Raw genomic sequence first — 17,585 nt, 5'->3', positions numbered from 1 at the left:
CAGGTGCTGCTCACTGATGGGGAGGATCTTTTGCACAGCAGTGGTTTGAGACCTTGCTCGGCTTTTCATACAGCGACTCTCCTTTGCCTCTGTCACATGGTTTCCAGCAGTGATGCATTTTTTAGGAGGAGGAACTGAGCCACGAGTTGGAGATGTGACACAGTTGTGGTCACAGAACAAGCTGGTGACCACCCTGGGAATTGAGCACTGCTCCCACCCTGTAACCATGTGCTGGAGGAGGTGGTGCTGATGCTTCTAGTCTTTACAACCCCCAGCCCCCATGTGCTGCACACCCAGTGCTGGGGAGGGGCGTGGGGGGTCTGGAGGTTGGGCTGTTCTTTGGTTATCAGTATTAGGCTGGGTTTGTTATTCTAAGTGTTGTGGAGCTGTGATTTGTGTTAATCAGGCTGCAGACCCTAAAGCTACTTCCCACTTCTCAAGCACCAGCCTCATCTCTGCAGCCCCATGCTGGGAAGATTCCTGTCCTCCAGTATCGTGATGAAGAGCAGCGTGTAGCAGCTGGAGTGCTTTGTTTCCAGTTGACCCACCTAAGCCATGATTACACATGGGGCTTTTCCTATTAGAGCCTCAGAAACACCTAGGGGACTCCCCCTTATCTGCAGAGCATGGGACAGGCATATGACAGGGCTCTGTTTGGCAAAGACAAACCTGCTCCAGACATACGCTTTCCTGCTCGGGGGTTTCTGTAGCCTTAACAAACAGCATCAATGTTTCAGACTGATCAGTGTTTCCTCTTGGAGTACATCTCATGCAAGCTTCACCTTGGCTAACCCAGGCTGTTGCCTAGGCTCTGTCCCAAACTTTTTGTTGTCCCACAACAGCAGTCCCCATGATCCCACAGGTTGATGCAATGAGAGGAGATACAAGCGAGTGCCATGGCCACCCAGACTGAGAACAATCCTTGCACGGTGGCTCTAGTCCATCACCTGGGGGCCAAGAGTCCCACAGGACACATGTGTTCACCTGCCATTCACTGTGCCAATCCCACACAGAGCCCTGGGCGGGGGGAGGGGGTGTGTGTAGCAATGCACGGAGGGGAGCGTGGAGCTCCCAAGGTCATGGACACCTGGGTGTTGTGGTGGCATTGCAGCATGGCTGCTGGGGCTCAGGCAGAGCTTCCTGAGGAAGCAAAAGCAATTAGCTCAGCAAAACAAGATGCACACAGCAGGGTTGCCTCAGGAGCCCCCAGGAAAGCAGTCCTGCTCTTCCTGGGTGGAGAAAGCAGGAGACGACTGTCTCTGCTGCTTTCTCCCCCAGCAACAGAACAGAGCAAGTCTCCCCAAGCCCTGCTTATTGCCCACTACTGCCTTGAGTTCCCATCCCATTGCTGTCTGAACACAGAGCTGCTTGCCTTCCCCTGAGACCCCAGGTAGGAGTCTCCAAAAAACAGCTCCTTTGCCCCTATCACATGTGCAGCAGGGCTGGCCCCTGGGATCCAGCCTCCTGGGACCCAGGAAAGCCCCAGCACCAGCTGCAGAGGCAAGGACAGAGAAATGTTAGACTTGCAGCTTCCCCTTTTTCCCTGTTTTCAGCTGCACAGCAACAGTCCCAGAGGCCCAACACTCTCTGACCTTGGCTGTCCTCATTTGCTTTTAAAACTGGCTGATTACACTGGCGACCTCCAAAACTGGCATCCCAACTGCCTTTTCTCCATCACATGGGACTCCAGGCACCACCAGGGGCTCCCAGTATTTTTAATTACTTTTCTCCTTTTTCTGAAGCCCTTTTTGTACATGATGCTTGCGGTGTTTCCAATGGGACAGAAAGCTCCTCTCCCTGCAGGTTGCTTGATGTGTGCTTGCTGAGGCTGGCTCATGCTTCCCATGTACCTTGGAGGGACGCTTGGGAACACGGGGGCAAATGCAGGCTGGTGGTTCCCCGGTAGCACGTGCTACGCTGGAGGGCAGAGGATGCACTGCAAAAAAGCTCAAGAGCTTGAGAATACATGGGGAAACAGAGACCTTGACTCCAGTGGCAGTGGCAGTCCCTGCAGCGTTGCCTTCCTGACAGACGCTCTGCCAGGCACCGGGGAAACATCCCGTCTTCCCAGGAGCCTTCCTGGCACAGATGTGAGGTATGTAATGACCAGCTGAGCTATCATCAACAAACATCTCCACAGAGGATGAGAGCAAGTGGTGAGAGAGCTAATGGCACCCACAAACTGTGTTCTGGGGGAGGAGAGAGCAGCAGCAGCAGGTGTCGGGTGTCACTGCTATGCAGCATCACCAAGACCTTGGATGGATGCTGACAGGGTCACTTCACAATGGATGTAAGAAATGGGGAGGGCTTGGGGGAACAGGAGGGATGATATGGCTACTGGCAAGCTCACCATCTGCCCCAAGATCAAAGAGCTGGTGCTTGACCATGCTTGATGTGCACCTCATGAACCAGGAGCTGCTCGGAGGAGCTGCAGCATTGTGGGTGCTGGCAGGGAGAGCAGCAGGACGAAGCACTTTGCACACTTACACAGGGCTGTCACGGCTGCATCCACACATCGTTTTTTCATGGTACATCCTGATGGTACCCATCAAGTGGGCCACAGAAGCAGCCAGCTGTAAGAAAACCACATCCCGATACAAGCCAGCCGAGTGACCTTGCTGCTGTGTCTGGCTCTGCTGTTTCCACACGGCTGGAAGCAGTGACACCTTCACCTCAGTGAGCCTACAGCTCTGTGTTTGCAGAGGCAGAAGAGGAGTGGACAGAGTGTGCCCTGCCCTGGCAGTGGGCTGTGACCGTGTCCCAGGGAGCTGATAGGAAGGTCATGCTGCATCATGCCCTGCCCACCACCTCCAGGTTTTGTAAGGTTTAAACCAGTTCCCCACCACAGCCTGCATCCAGAGTGGCTCTGGCCATGGCTGCTTGGCCAGCCCAAAACCAGCTCCACAAAACCAGCCTGAACTGAACACACCACTCTGACGTGGCCATTGCCCTCTCCTTATGCTCTGGCTTAGGGACAATCCCGGACTGCTCTCAGAGAGGAGTTAGAGGAGGTTCTCCCCACACACTTAGTGCTGCAGACTAACCAAAGCCATACTGCACATCTGCAGTCTATGGGTAATAGCTGAAATGAGGTAACTCCCAAAGCCAGAGTGGTATAGCTAGGATGCACCCCAGCCCATTAATGCTCATTCAGACACATCTGCAGCTTTTTTACTGTAGCGTTGTTTGTGTTGTTTGGCCTTTCCACTAACTTCGTCAAATAACCAGCCCTACAACACAGCCGAGGCTCAAGTCTGCTGTGCCTGTCAGAGCAGGCAGGCTCCAGCTTGACCCATGCCGCAGATTTCTGTGGATTACTCATTAATTGTGGGTGTGGTGCAAACTGTAGGAACCACACAATTTACTACTGTGCATAGGTCTGCACCGGCTTCTGGTCTCTGGGCAGTGCTTTGCCCTTGAAATGATCTTGTCGCCCGAATCACCAGGTTTATAGAAGAAAGATCAAACAATCAGTCTAGAGATGAACTGCCTTGAACTGGTTTTCTGCACTGGATTACACTTTAAACATTGTAATATTTTTGAGAGCTTTTGGCTTTTCCCTGTAAGAAAAAAAACAGTTTTGAGTTAGTTGTTGCTAATTGTGTTGGGAGGGTATTATTTGTATCTCACTCTCCCAAAGCCCAAAGAAAGTAGCATATGAATAAGACCGCGTGCTTTTCCATGCTCTCTCCTCCCGACCTGAATGATGGCTTACAAACCAAATTTAATCTGTGTGATACAGCACAGTATTGCACCTTTTACTTCTGCACTCTGACAAGCGTAAATGCTGCAGAAATAGGGCAGGATGATCAAAACCTAAAAAAATATAAAATAACACTGAAAGGCATTCGTTGCAAAAGCATGGCTATTTGGAGAGGCTTTTGAGAAAAAGAGTAAAACACCGTTAGCTTGGCTAGGAAGGTTCGTCCTCCTACATGAACTGAAGGGAAAGTGATGGGTGGTACTGCTGTAGTCTGGAGCGGTATCACTGCCTTGAACAGCCTAGGAGCCTTATCCTCTGAACACCCACACTGCTAACAGTTTTGCACAAACATCAAGCAAGTATAACTCGTTTTCAGGAAAACTGAATGCACAGGTGTATTAAGATATTAATGAACTCCTTCTGCCTAAAACAGGTCAGGAGGAAAGGGATTCATCTTTTCTCTAGGTCCAAACACATCACATCCCTCTTCTGTATTTTCCCCGGGGGAAGGGTGGTGAAATCACCGCTCCCTGCTGTGCTGTGTGAGCTGGCCTCCACTCTCCCCAGTTTCTGATCTGCAACACAGATTGTTCAGCACTGAAGCAACATAAAGCACATGGACTTGAATGTCTGAATGAGTCATTTGCAGAGAGGCAAGCACAATGAGACTGCAGTAATGGAAAGGTGGGAGCTCGGAGAGGGTCTGTGCTGCAAAGAAAGGCATCCCTGGGGTGTTGATTAGGTCTTGAACATCTCACAAGGTCCCGTGCCCCACATGCCTCAAAAATCAGAGCAGCCACATGGAAAATGCTGAGTTCCAGGAAATGGTTGGCTCATGGCACCGAGTCTTTCACACTCTGACCCTGCTAATCCCTTTCTGTGCAGCTACAACTGGGGTAGGGAGAGGGTTTTGGTACCAGGTCCATATGGGGAGGTTATTAGCTCCATGCTGAGGGTTTGGATGGAGCCAAGTAGGCACAAAACCCGTGTGGTGGTGTGTGCATAGTCTTGTGGACAAGCACCTGTGGTCCAGCAGGCAGAGAGATGCCCGGCGCAGCATGGGCAGGCGTGTCTAACCAGGTGTTGCTGCAGGCCGTTCGGAGGTCTGCTGTCACGAGCCTCCCCAGGCCCCACACATAGGAGCGGGATTTTTAGGAAGACTCAGGTGCTAGCAGCACTAAATATGTGCAGAGAATATATGCGACTCTTACAGTTCTTTGATGCAAGCCATGACCAAATCCATTAGATACTATAACTCCTCTTAAATTAAAAACAACCATACCCATTTCTTGCTACAACAAGTAATGAGCTATTATGCAACAACATTATTGCTGATTATTAACATCTTCGTTTGCAGGAAACTGGACTGTGGTTTTCATGTGACAAACCCAGCTCACTGATGTCCCAAAATAGTTTGGATGCTACTGAGATTTAAGGGGGGAATGGTTAAGCAAGTCACAGCTATCTCTGACAGCCCTGCTACAAGTACCACATTGGCTCCTGCCCTCCTCCCCATCTCCTCAATGGGATGTTAACTCTGGAGCCTAAGGATGATGGACTAAGAATGACTATTCTCAGTGATCTTCTTGTTGATGCTTTTGCCACAGATATTTTCCTCTTCCTCTTAAAGTGTGAAGGTGGATATAAGATACAAAGGAAAATGAGTGGCGATGTCTCTCCACTCTCCGGTTGTAGGCAACATGTACCTACCTGAGGCTTGTGTCAATCTGCCACACTGCCCACACAGGTTGGTGGCTCCTAAGAAAGAGAAATATGGCCCACCTGAGGCTAAATTATTGCTTTCCAGAGGTGTGACTTGCAGTAGGTGCAGTGCAACTGGAAGTCTTTCTGTCTGCTCTGAGAGCTCAAAGTCCTGAACTAATAGGCTGTGTGTGGGAGGGAGACCTGGAAATGATGGACAATAAAAGATCAGACACTGCACGGGGATAGAGAATCAGGAATGCAGTCTCTCCAGACCTCACTATTTCTGGACTTGTTATAGTTTGCAGCACTGCAGGACATATTTGAGGTCATGGGACTTTTACTTGAGCTGTCCAATTAATTTCTGAGTTCTGCACTTCATGGCTGAGAGCTCTGGTCAGCGAGAGAGTAAAAAAGCACCAGCAACCATAACAACTGTCAGCATGCTCATCAGGAGAGACTGAACCCAGGAAACTCATGCTGAAAATGCAAGCCTCAGCAGCCAGGAACAAGCATCCCGGTGGGGAAGAGTGAGAAGAAGATGTCATCTGTGTATGAGGTACATAGGAAAGGAGATCTGGGGAGAGAGAGAAGAACAGCTCTTCACAGGGGTGTCCGGATTTGTGTCAAAGGAAGACGCCTCCTCATGTACCATCCACTCTGACCGAAGCACGTTGTGCTCCCCAGCCAGCTTTGCAGAGCCCACAAATTCGGAAGGAGGCACTGGGCAGGCGACAAGCCTGATGTGACAGCTCTCTGCTCCTGTTAGCCTAAGACATCTCTTGGTATTCCACATATCTCCACAGACATCAGTCCAATCACATCTTGCTGCTTCTTTGGGGGATATTTTTTCCTTCAGGGCAAAGAGAAAAGCTGTTTTGTCCTAGCACCTCATTGCAATTTTTTGCCAGTAGTAAAATGGTGACTGCACCACCCCATTGCTCCCCCACCCGACCTGTGCAGCCAGCATCTTCTGGGCTTCTCAGGGGTTTGGATCCCATCGGCACACAAGTAACTCTCTGCTTCGCAGTCATGTGTGTAACAGGGTTTTGTGTGGCTGAGATTCTGGTCTTAATCGCAGTGCTATGAACACAAACTAGTGCTGCAATGCTCCTCAAGCTTTGAAGATCTCCTGAAAGGATGTCTCTTTGTTTCCGTCCAAGGTTCAGCTCAGTTACGTTGCCTGGGCAGCATGTGTTCCATATTCCCCAAGAGGCAGAAGCAGGTCCTCAGATCCTATGGGGGAAGATGTGGTAGGACAGTTGGATAAATAAAGATCATCACTCCCACAAACTGAGCCTTGGTTTTCCTGGTCAACCTGGAGATGCTCCATTATCAGCCTCAATGGCTCAAGTCAGTTTTTTTCAAGCATTGCTTGAAATTTGTTGCTGATGTTTGTTTCAGGGTGTGGGGAAGCTGATACTGTACACCTCTAAGAAAACTATCAGGTATTGCTTCCTAGCCCACATGGTCTGGAGGCCTTGGCTTTGAAGCTGCTGCTGGCTCTTCGGTCTGGCTGTGCTTTTGTTGCTGCAGTCAGGGTTGATTATGGCAAAGCCCAGATCTTGAATCAGGGCAAGTTTTAATACTGTACAGGCCTTGTTTATGTAACAGCTGCCATCCCGCAGGGATGAATCCAGGGCTTGCAGCACTAAAAGCATTAGCTGCTGCCACTGGAGCTAAAGATGTAACTCCTCTGGTTGGTAGCACCAGTACATTTATATCCTTTAGAACAAACGCTGGAGGAGACTCGTGACATACTTAAAAGGGGGTTATGCCTACACAAGCATTTTCCTCCCACCATCATACTAAGGGAGTACGTACACTCTCAGGACCACAGGTGTGAAAACACTGCTGATGCTGCTGCCAGCCCATTGCCCAGAGCTAGTCTGAGTGGAGTGCACCCACCATTATTTACCAGCACAGTTTTCTACTAGCACTCCCTCCCTCCCTTTCACTCTCAGATCTGCTCCAGCACTGGAGAAATAGAGGACAGAACAAGTAGAGGCAGGGCCCTGAGTCCCTTGGCTTAAAAAACACTCTCCACTCAGCTTTCCTAACACATTTTGCAACCACTTCGACATAATGGAGGTTCATGTTCTTCTTTACCTCTAGGCACATGATGCAGATCCTTTGGGTTTCAACATATCATCAGCTCAAAAACAGCCAGCCACTTCTGAAAAGCAGCTCTGGTTACTTCCACAGCCCAGGAACCAAAAACACTCAAAACAATTTCAGGTCAACACTCTAAAATGCAATACAAGTGATTCACCTTGAAGCTTTAAAACAGTTTAATTCTCTCCGTCATTCATACTTGGTCCTTTATGTCTGTGCTGTTTAATTACATTGCTCAGTAACTGCACATCTATTTACCCCTACATTCCAGTGTGTTTGATGCAGACAAAGGTCTGTTTAATGACTGTTCAGACTTACTCTAAATTGCCTCCTGGCTTCTGTCTTAAAATTCACCTTTTGCTGGGACATAGCATTTATAAAGCATGAAGTGCACCTTGCAGCTTCTTCCACAATAAAATCTCAGTCAAACCAATCTGAAATTGCATGATTGTGAGTCCTGGGGAACAGACTGCGGAAAAATGCAGCAGCCACGTGTGCTCTCGGCTGCCGTACCATGAGAAGGGCTCTGCTTCTGTGCATCTGTCTGTCGCTTCTCCTGTCCCAAAATGTTAGAGCACCTGCAATGGAGCCGATTCTCATTTTTGCCAGAAGTGGAGTCGGAGCTCTGCAGGATGTGTAACTGTAGGTGTCAGGGAGCTCTGAAGGGGTTCTCTGGTACCTTAAGGGTGTCCTTGAATCGTTGCTTGTGTGGTGACACCTTTTACCTGTACTGCTGGCCTGGAAGAAATATTCTGGGTCCAGTTTTACTTCCAAATTCCTATCTCCCATCTTTACCTGAGTTTATTTCAGCTTTTCTATCAAATTGACTCTCACAAACATTCCTGAGACGAGAGCAAGGACTGCGGTGCAAACAGGCACTTGTTATATAAACCACTTAAATGAGACATCAGCCAAATTTGGCTGGTGGAAAGATGTCAGATGAGGACAGGGTATTTAAACACAGCAGGGGAGAAACTACAGCTCAGGGTTTCTTAAGGATATTTGCAGGCCTTTGTGAGAGGAAATGCAGCTGTGCCCATCTCCTCCTTCACTGACTTCCCCGAGGCTGGGGCTGGATCCCCTGTGCCAGGCTTGACTCAGGGAGCTGGGCTGGGGGTGCGGAGCTGTTGCTGCTCCTCGGCCACTGCCACACAGGGATGGATGCCCAGCCGCAGCCTCCCTCCCGCTGCTCCGTCCCTTTCCGTGGGCAAAGCTTGACTGGGAAAGCGCTGGGACAAGGTCACAGTCCCTTTAGCTGGCCTGAATCCCTTCAGAGGGGCACAGCAGGGGCTCCCCGTGCCTCCTGCCCCAAGCCCGGCTTGCTGCGAGGAGAGTCACGGGCCCGCGGCCGTGGCTGACGGTGGCAAGGCCGCTGCACACAGAAGCCAGCCCCTCAGCTGCGGTAAAGGTTAAACACAGATAACGACACAGCCGCGCTTTCCCCGGCCCAAAGGCTGTAAATAACCGGCAGCGAGTGACAGGCAGGTGCAAACCACCCGCCGGTAGAGAGGCGGGTGCAACCGAGGCCGAAGCGGGAGGCGCCCGCTCCTCCTGCTCTGGCCGCCGGCCCCCGCCAACCGGACAGCGCCCTGCGGCAGTGCCTGCGGCGGGACGGGGCCGGGGGGAGGAACCCAGATCACCCTCGTCCTCCCCGCAGCTGGGCGCCGGGTGCCCCGGCAGAGAGCGGGCTCCTTCGTCCCACCCCACAGGGGCTGGGGGCGGGCGGCTCAGCCCGTCCTGCCCGCAGCAGCGCGGGGTGCGCGGCGCTGCCCGTCGCAGCGCGTTCGTGGCACCGCACTGCACTCGCGCTGCGGCCGGGGCGCGCGCCCCACCCCGGCGGCTCGCGCCGGTCGGCGACGAACGTTCCAGACCCCCCCCGCGCTGCGGCAGGAGCGGCGGGAAGGGAGCGGGCGCGGCGCGGCAGGGAGGGGGTGTGGCCAAGCGGGGGTGGGGCGGGGCTGACCCGCGCGGGGCCTTCTGGGAAATGTAGTTCCTGGACCTGCAGCCTGTGGGCGGGCAGCGCGGCGGCGCGGACTACATTTCCCGTGGGGCGGCGGGAAGGAGCGGCCGCCGCAGCCCCCGCCCTCCTCCCCGCGCAGGCGCAGTGGGGACGCCGGAACCGCTATAAGGGATGTTGTTTAGCTTCACGGCCGCTGAGTGGGGAAGCCGCAGCGGGGGTAGTCGCCGGGCGGAGGTGAGCGGGGCCGCCCCGCCCGTTACCGGGGGCGGGTGGTGAGGTGGGGGTGGGAAGCCGCCCTTTGTGTGGGTGAGGGTCCGCCGCGCGGCTGCGGGAGGCGGCTTTGCCGCCTTTTTTCCTGTGAGGAGGCCGGTCGAGTAGTGTGTGTGTGTGTCCTCCACCCCTCAGTGACGGGGTCTGCGCGGTGCCCCCTCCCGCTGAGAGCTCGGGCTCGTGGCTGTCCGTCCTACCCCGGCTGGAGTGGGGGGATCCGTCCCAGAGCGGGGGGGGCTTCTCTTGTTTACGCCGGGGAGGGGGGGATTACCTTCCCCCCCCCCCAAGTTGGTTGGGGGTGGCAGGTCGCGGGGGGGCGGCTCGCATCCCTGCTGCGGGAGGGGTGGGAGCCGGCAGGGAGCAGCCCCGGGACCCCCTGCGCTGCAGCATCCTCGCCCGGCGCTGGCATATACGGTCTCGGGGGGGGGTGAGGGAGCAGCACCGAGGAGCGGGGGGCTGGAGCTGGCTGCTGGAGAGCGGCTGGAGGGCCGCGTTGGAGGCGGCTTGTGCCGGCAATGGGGGAAGGCGGCGGCTGCTGCAGGCGGCGGAGAGGTAGCAGCCCAGTGCGCCAAGCCAAACCTGCTGATGCAGGTTCTGACTAATGTAACTTAATGAGACTTCTTCCATCGTGTTAGTAAGGCAAGGGACAGAATGTAATAAAGCAGAGTTACGGAACAAAGTCTTGTAGTGGAAGGTGAATTTCTTCTCGGGACTCTGATTCTCCTTCTGACCTTACAGTGCAATTTGTTAGGTTGAGGGAGAACCTGCAGCACTGAAGATGTGACTCCTTTCTGTGCATGTTCATGCTTAATGATAGCTCAAGCCTATGGAGTAACTGAATAATGCTATAGAGAAGGAATATATTTTTCTCTAGAGTGTGTGTGGAAAGACTAGTTTTATCATTTGTTACCTCTAGAGAGATCAGTTTTGCAAAACTTTGCTCTGGTAAGTTGTTGGGTGTGTGCAACTTTAGACTCTAACAAAAGATTTCAGGGATTTGATCTTCTTAAGGTTTCAACTAAATACTGTGGTTATCATGTTTATCTGTCAGATTGCATAATCGTATTTTGGAGTTCTAAGGAAGTATGACAGTACTCCAGTGCATTGAGAATCATTGTACTATTTGGTTACCTCAGGGTATGTTTAAACTAGTTCAGGAGAAGTTAGTTTTGTGTGGGTTTCCAAAGTCACTTTATTACAGTCCTGTTGTAATAAAACTCTTTCACAATTGCTTTCTGATTTTTTATTTAAAAAAATAAGCCTTAAAAATGACTAAAGGTAACTGGTGTGTTGGGCATAGTATATAATGAAGTGGAATTTAATTATTTTTCAGACATTTGAGGTGAAAATACACGTGTAAACCCTGGCGTTTACAGAAGATGAAAGACATCGACATAGGAAAAGAGTACATTATACCCAGTCCTGGGTATAGAAGTGTGAGGGAGAGAGCCAACTCGGTGCAGCATGAAGAGCAGGAAGGGTCAAAATTTCAGCATGCTAAACATAAGGTCAGTTTGTTTTTTCATTGTTTGTTTTGCAGTCTATGCTTATTAAATTATATGCAGCAGTAGCCCCTTTGCTGTGCCAACTCTGTATAGATTCACTGCATTGAAGGTCAATAAAGAATATTCCCTTTTGTGTGGAAAAGGTCATTCCAAGGGGTATCTTAGTAACAAGTCAGCACTTATTAAGCGTTTCTCATGTATTTAAAAGTGACTTTTTACTAATATTTTAATAAAATACTTTTTTCTAGTGTTCAGATCTTGATGTGAATCCAAGAAATGTTTTAAGCTTTTGTACTTAAGAGAATCATTACAACCAAGTAAGAACAGTGAAGAGCTCAGCACAAATCATGCACCATTCAGTGTTAGCAGCTGAAAAAACTCTTAATCATGCCATGTTTTTTGCAAGGATTAATTTTCTAAAGCAGATGTCTAGCTTGCTCTAGTAACAAGACTTTTACTTTTTCCCCTCAGATGGAAGTAATTTGTATTGAATACTGTTTCATGTGCATCTGTGTATTTAACATGGTGAGGTGCTGTCATAATTAATTCTAGTTGAATTTGAGAGCTGGATATTGAAATAACCACTGGCTTAGAGCTTGCATGTCATTGTTCTGAGCTTCTAAGTTTTTAGAGCTTGTTTTCACTGAAGGAAGCGCATATACAAAATGGTATAGGGCAAAAAAAATGCTCAGATACATGGAAACCCTCACACTGGTGAAAGATACACTCTGAAACTAATAACCTTTGCCAGTTGAACATTAAAAATATTAGCTGCTCTGAATGCTAGCACTGAAATATTTTCTTGCATGTCCTGTTCTTAACCTTTCCTAAAATATTGATGTAGACCTTTCTGAAGCCAAACAAATAAAGTTAATACTGCCTGTGTATTTTTTGCAATGACAAGGTGCTTGCAAATGTGTCGCTGGGCATTCCATAGATTTCTGTGACAGCCCTTGCGTGAGAGGGTTGGAAATAGGGGAACTTGCTGTATTTGCATGAAAGAATTGTGAAGACTCTTTAAAAAGGCTTAAGTTTTGCTGCATTATACTGGACACTGAGATACTATGTACTTCAGATAAGGCTTACCTTGTTTTACTGGGGCTTAAAGGGTTTTGTCAGGTGTATGTGGGCTAAGAGTGCTGCACTGCTGGTTTTTTGAGCTTGGAGTGATCTGCTCTGCAGTAGGCTGAGTTCAGTTTGCGTTTGCAGGCCCTGCAGCTCCTAGTGTCCCTACAGGCTCTGTGACTCAGCAGACTATTGCTGACAGTGTTCAGAGGAAGGTGGAGTGTCTGATTGCATTAGAGCAGGCACTGATGCAGAACTAAGAGCCCTCTGGAGTCACAGTGCAGCTTCTTAACGGCATTTGTTATGTTGATGTCATGGGCTTGCCATCCACTGTACACCGTCCAGTAGCAAATCTGCTCTGTCAAATGAGTGGTGACAACAGTGATGCCATTGGTGGGCAGCTTTGTTTCACGACCAGTGGCAGTGGAGTTAAGCAGTAATCATAGCATGGGATCTCTGCCTGTCGGTCTGCATCATCTAATCATGTTGATGCCTGGTTTAACTTCTCAGGACAAAATCCTTATTTTTATCTCTAAACCTTTTGAATGAATGAAATCAGTCAAACCAGCATATTTGTTTTTTCTGAAGGCTGAAAGTAAGCAAAGACCTGCACATCTGTACAGCGTGGCATTAAAATGTCTAACTCTGAGGCAGCTTCAGGTCAGCTTAACTCTGTTGCTGTAGTCTTGTTTACCCTTCCACCTCTACCATTTGATTTGCTGCTTATGACTACAGAGTCAGATAACTGATTGCAGAACAAGGTTTCTGTAAAACTTGTGAATACTGATGCAAGAAAATGGCTCACCCTAGTTCTTGCCTAGAACTTTATTTGGTTTTGTTTCTCTGAGTAGAGGAGTGAACCTAATTTATCTTGCTAATGCTAGTTCTGACAGGTTACCCGTTCTCCTTGCTAGTCATCTTGTTTGGTATGCCAGGGTTGAGTTAATTTCTAGCTCAAATAACTGTACCCTTTTTGTTTTGCTAGCCTTATAGCTTGGATGTATACAATCCATAAATGCAAACAGCTCTGAACTTGTTGCTGCATGTTAGTGAGATTAAATCCTGTTTACTTGCAAAATATTGAGGCTAAGTGAAAGGAGCTATATTCATAATACCTTATCTAAGCTACGTGTTCATGTTTGTGTACCAGGCTTCTTCCTATCTAGTTAAAACAAGCTCTGGTTTCAGCAGCGTTCTTGGACTTATCACTTGGAATGCTTTATACTGTTGGTAACAGGGATAAGCAAAGACCTCTCTTTCATAAGGTTGAGCTTTGTCTGTTTGGTCAAGCATTTCCTTTCTGCCTGTAACGAAAGGGTAGTAGTAGCTGTAGCTCGGCTGTTAAGAAAACAGTGTTTCAAGGAGAGAGAAGGGACTTCCCTTTAACTATTTTATGAAACCTGGGACTGGGTCAGATGCCCAAGCTGCCTCATTGGGCACATGTTGGTACATGCTGGCACAGCTGGTAACAGATAACAGTGATGTGATGAGGAAGGGTAGGACCACAGTAGTTCAGATAGAGGGCTTAAGCTGCAGTCACTTGGACAAGAGAGTCCAGCGTGCTATCAATAGATATTTTGGGACTCAAATTTCTTGCAGAAAACCTAGCTCAGGGTTTAAACTAGCTTGACCAGAAAATGACAAACCTGTAAGCATCATATGTATTGCAAGTAAAAAGCTGCAAGCAGGTTAAGGCTCTTATTTCACCACTAACTTCAGATCTTTGTGGAATGCAGGTTTGGAACTGTTTTGCAGCACAACTATACTCCATGAAGTAGACTTCTTGCTAACACATTGTATAGGTACCTTGTACCTAATAGAGCAAGGTAGAACTGTGTAGCTCCCTCTGAGGAGGATACAGGACATGCTGCCTCTGGTAGTCAAGGACCATTGGTTAATGGCCAGTGATGGTGACCGCTTCTGGCAGGGCTAGAGGTATGTTTGATCAATAGCATGACTCATTGGTTTTCCTGTATTGCTGCATTTTTATACATCCTTCTTAACTTGAAGTGGGCAAGACCAGTGGATTGCCTGATCAAGATCTTTATAGGTGAAAGACTTATTTTACTACTGAACCAAGGTCCCAAGAGCCTTTTTATATGTCTCTCTTCTTTGTTTTGCATGAAGGTTGTATTCAGTTTCGCTCTTTCTGTCCTGAAACCTCCATACTGGTGTTCAGGTTTCCTGCTGAAAGGATGCTGTAATAGCTGTTCATGAAAATAATGAAAAAGAACTTGCAATTCTTTGCTTTAGAAGCTTAAATGCTGTTTGGTCACAGCCTGAAAGATCACTTCTTTGAAAGACAGAAGCTTTTCAAATAGGCTTCCTGGAATCATAATTGAAATCATGCTGCAATATAAGTAGGTCTAATCCAACATTTCCTGGTGCTTAATGGGAATGTTGCTATAGAAATTTGGACCACTGAAATAGGCACTCCGGGACTAAAATTCAAGGAACAGGTTTTTATTCAGCTTGTGAATGCATATATTCACCTCATGAATAAGTTTCTGCAGTGTGTTCTTATAACAATTGATTTTTAAGTCTTTGTTGGAGCCTTAATGTAGCTTACGAAATAGAGTGCTAACTACATGTTCCCAATGTGTAATACAATACTAATTGGGCTTATTGTATGTGGGGGCATGGCTCTTCTGAATGAAGGTAACTTGTAGGTGGACTTGCTGTCTAGCACTGCAGTCAGTAGTCTTCATCTGTAATAAGCTGGTATATTACCAGTGAATAAAAATTAAGGGATGTTTTGTAATACTGATTTATACTTACACCTTTAGAACTTTTTGTTCTCAGAATGCTTGTGTGCCCTTCAAGTTGTATCTGAAGTAATTATATTTGTTTTTTCTCATGAAGGTGGTGTGTTCTGAGAAGGACAGATCCCACTGTGTCCGTGAAATATATTATAAAATGATGGATGAGGAAGAGAAGTAATTTGTTCTCAAATTTGGTTTTGGAATAGGCTCTTCTCAAATGTAGATTTCATGTTTGTTTGGCACAGCAGGCAAGTATTTTGCTCCCCTACCCCATTATGTTCACAACAACAGAAGAGGATGTAGAAGCAGCTTGTTCTCATGATACACAATGCTTGTGAGAACTCAATTCTTGAAATTTGAGTCCCTGAGTTAACAATGCTAGGGCACTAATTTACAAATTGTACTCCAAGCTGTAATTGGTTCTGACTGGAATGTAGTGTTCAGGATTAGGTTCTTGCTGCTGAAGCATAATGACTGCATCTATGCCATCTGTGGTAAGCCTCCACTGCAGATTGCTGCATTTGAAGACACTGGGCAGTGTGGTACTGTAGTGATTGCTTTAAACATGCAGGGGAAAAATGTGTTGCTAACTTTAGCTATCAGAAGCTCTACTAATATTCCTGTCCTCACCTTGATTTCTTATTTTTCAGGTTTGTTTCTCACAGATTTTGCCAAAGACAGCAGAGAATGTGATCAGAACTTACTGGAGTTGATGTAAATCCTTCAAGCACTGATAACTTTGAAGTGATTTATCACTGACTGTTCAATAGTCAGATCAACTCTGCCTCTCAGCCTCTCTGGAGCATCTGAAGTGTCTGAACCAACTGTGCTGAACAACACATTCAAAAATAGGAATGTGAATGTAGCCTGGTGCTTTGGCACTACATGCTCAGAGCAGGCCTTCTAGACAGCTTAAGTATAAGCTTTAAGTTGTATCTGAAGCTGCTGGATGTCTCTGCATTTTTCCAGAAGATTCCATATTTGCATAACCAAGTAATCACAGAACTTTAGGAATCACAGCCCAAGTAGACTCTTAAGGCCTGTAGGTGTACTGAAACGATATCTACACGGAAAGATATTGCTTTATGACTGGCTCAGACTGCAGCTAGAAGCTGCAGTAGTTTGAGCTGATGCCAGTGCTCACTGCATGAGAAGGTGAAACTGCAGTTTATTCCTTGATGAAGATAACTGGCAAAGTGCTAGATTCATTTTAATTGCCACCCAGCTGAGCATCTCATTGGTGTTTGACTGTGCTAGGAGAGATGTGCAAGAGTAGAGGAAATCTGGATGTGTGTGTTCATGTATTTCTGAAACTTGTAATTGTTGCCATCATGCTCTGTATGGCTACACTTAGCTTGAGGATCTCTTGTCTTTTAATAACAGACTACACACAAGTGCAGTTTTAGATACATTATTTTCTCAGATCATAACTGCATAGAAGATGTGGAAAATACTGAAGGTAGTGTTGCCATGAAACATAAAGCTGACATAGGCGCAGGTATATAACAAGAAATCTGAATTATTACAATAATTTCAACCTGGAATTAGAATTTTGGCTTTTGCAGTGTAATGCAGTTGTGTATTCTGCTGCAGAATCTGACTGCAAGGAGATACTTATTTCCTGGGGCTGTTAAGATAAAATTGGAAACTAATCCTATTAAACTTTGTATTGTTGCTTGACTCTTCTATGAAGTAGGAAAGAAAACAGTTTGTCCAGGGCTCTTTGTAAGCCTTCTATAAAAGGCTATGCTAGGTGAGGCATGCTCCTCTATGGATCCTGCTTTGGTGTGTTCTTCCTCTGCTGTGAACAAACTGCTGCAGTGTAAGGGCACTGATGCAGGGAGCAGGTATGATGCCTTATAAAATGAACCAATTCCTACTGACTAACAGACAGTAGATCAGATCTGTAAAGTATCTGTAACATCAGCTCTGAAGGCTTAAAATCTAATGCTGTAGTTGAGCAGCTGAAGTAGCAGGAAACTTAGGTGACTGGATGACTAGACCAGTTCTGTGGACAGTGCCTGTAGGAGCTGCTGCATAACATTATTCTTAGATGGTTTTAACTGAATGCTATATAGTATCTACTATCACAGGAACAAAGCACGATGCAGAGTCTACAACTGACACAACTTGTGTGATGTCTGAACACATGCAGTATGGTGCATAGAAACATACTGTGATAATAAACTGTAGAAAAACCCTTGCTCTGAAACAAACTCCCCAGCCCCCTAGTTTTAGATGTTTATTATTCTAGAGCATTTCCAGTGAGTGGGCACTGGGAAGGTGAAGTTCCTGTGGGCTGGGGCCCTTAGACAAAGAGAAGCCACTGCTGGTACAGGCAGGAGACTTCTGGGGGAAAAAGCAGCCACTCTTATGTGTCATGCTGAGAGAAGGGAGATAGAATTTTCCTGTTGTAAACTTGGTGGTACTCAACCTTTCAAACCATTGCACAGGAAGGGAAGGAAGGAAAATGGGAACTCTTTTGCCTCCCTTAGTGCTTCTAC

General features: G+C 47.7%; 1 protein-coding gene across 3 annotated transcripts in view; it reads left to right on the top strand.

Annotated features, from left to right (window-relative positions):
* Positions 1-9,623: 9,623 nt before the first annotated feature.
* The window catches only part of ABCC5 (ATP binding cassette subfamily C member 5), a 52,630-nt gene continuing 44,668 nt past the window's right edge, over positions 9,624-17,585 (top strand). For all 3 annotated transcript variants that reach the window (XM_074834102.1, XM_074834103.1, XM_074834100.1), the window contains exons 1-2: positions 9,624-9,713; positions 11,083-11,257. In XM_074834102.1, the coding sequence (XP_074690203.1) occupies positions 11,129-11,257 (129 nt within the window). In that variant the 5' untranslated portion in view covers positions 9,624-9,713; positions 11,083-11,128. The remainder of the gene's footprint in view (positions 9,714-11,082; positions 11,258-17,585) is intronic.

This window comes from Strix aluco, chromosome 9, assembly GCF_031877795.1.
Source record: "Strix aluco isolate bStrAlu1 chromosome 9, bStrAlu1.hap1, whole genome shotgun sequence".
Classification (NCBI taxonomy): Eukaryota; Metazoa; Chordata; class Aves; order Strigiformes; family Strigidae; genus Strix; species Strix aluco.
This window is presented reverse-complemented; position numbering and strand designations above follow the sequence as displayed.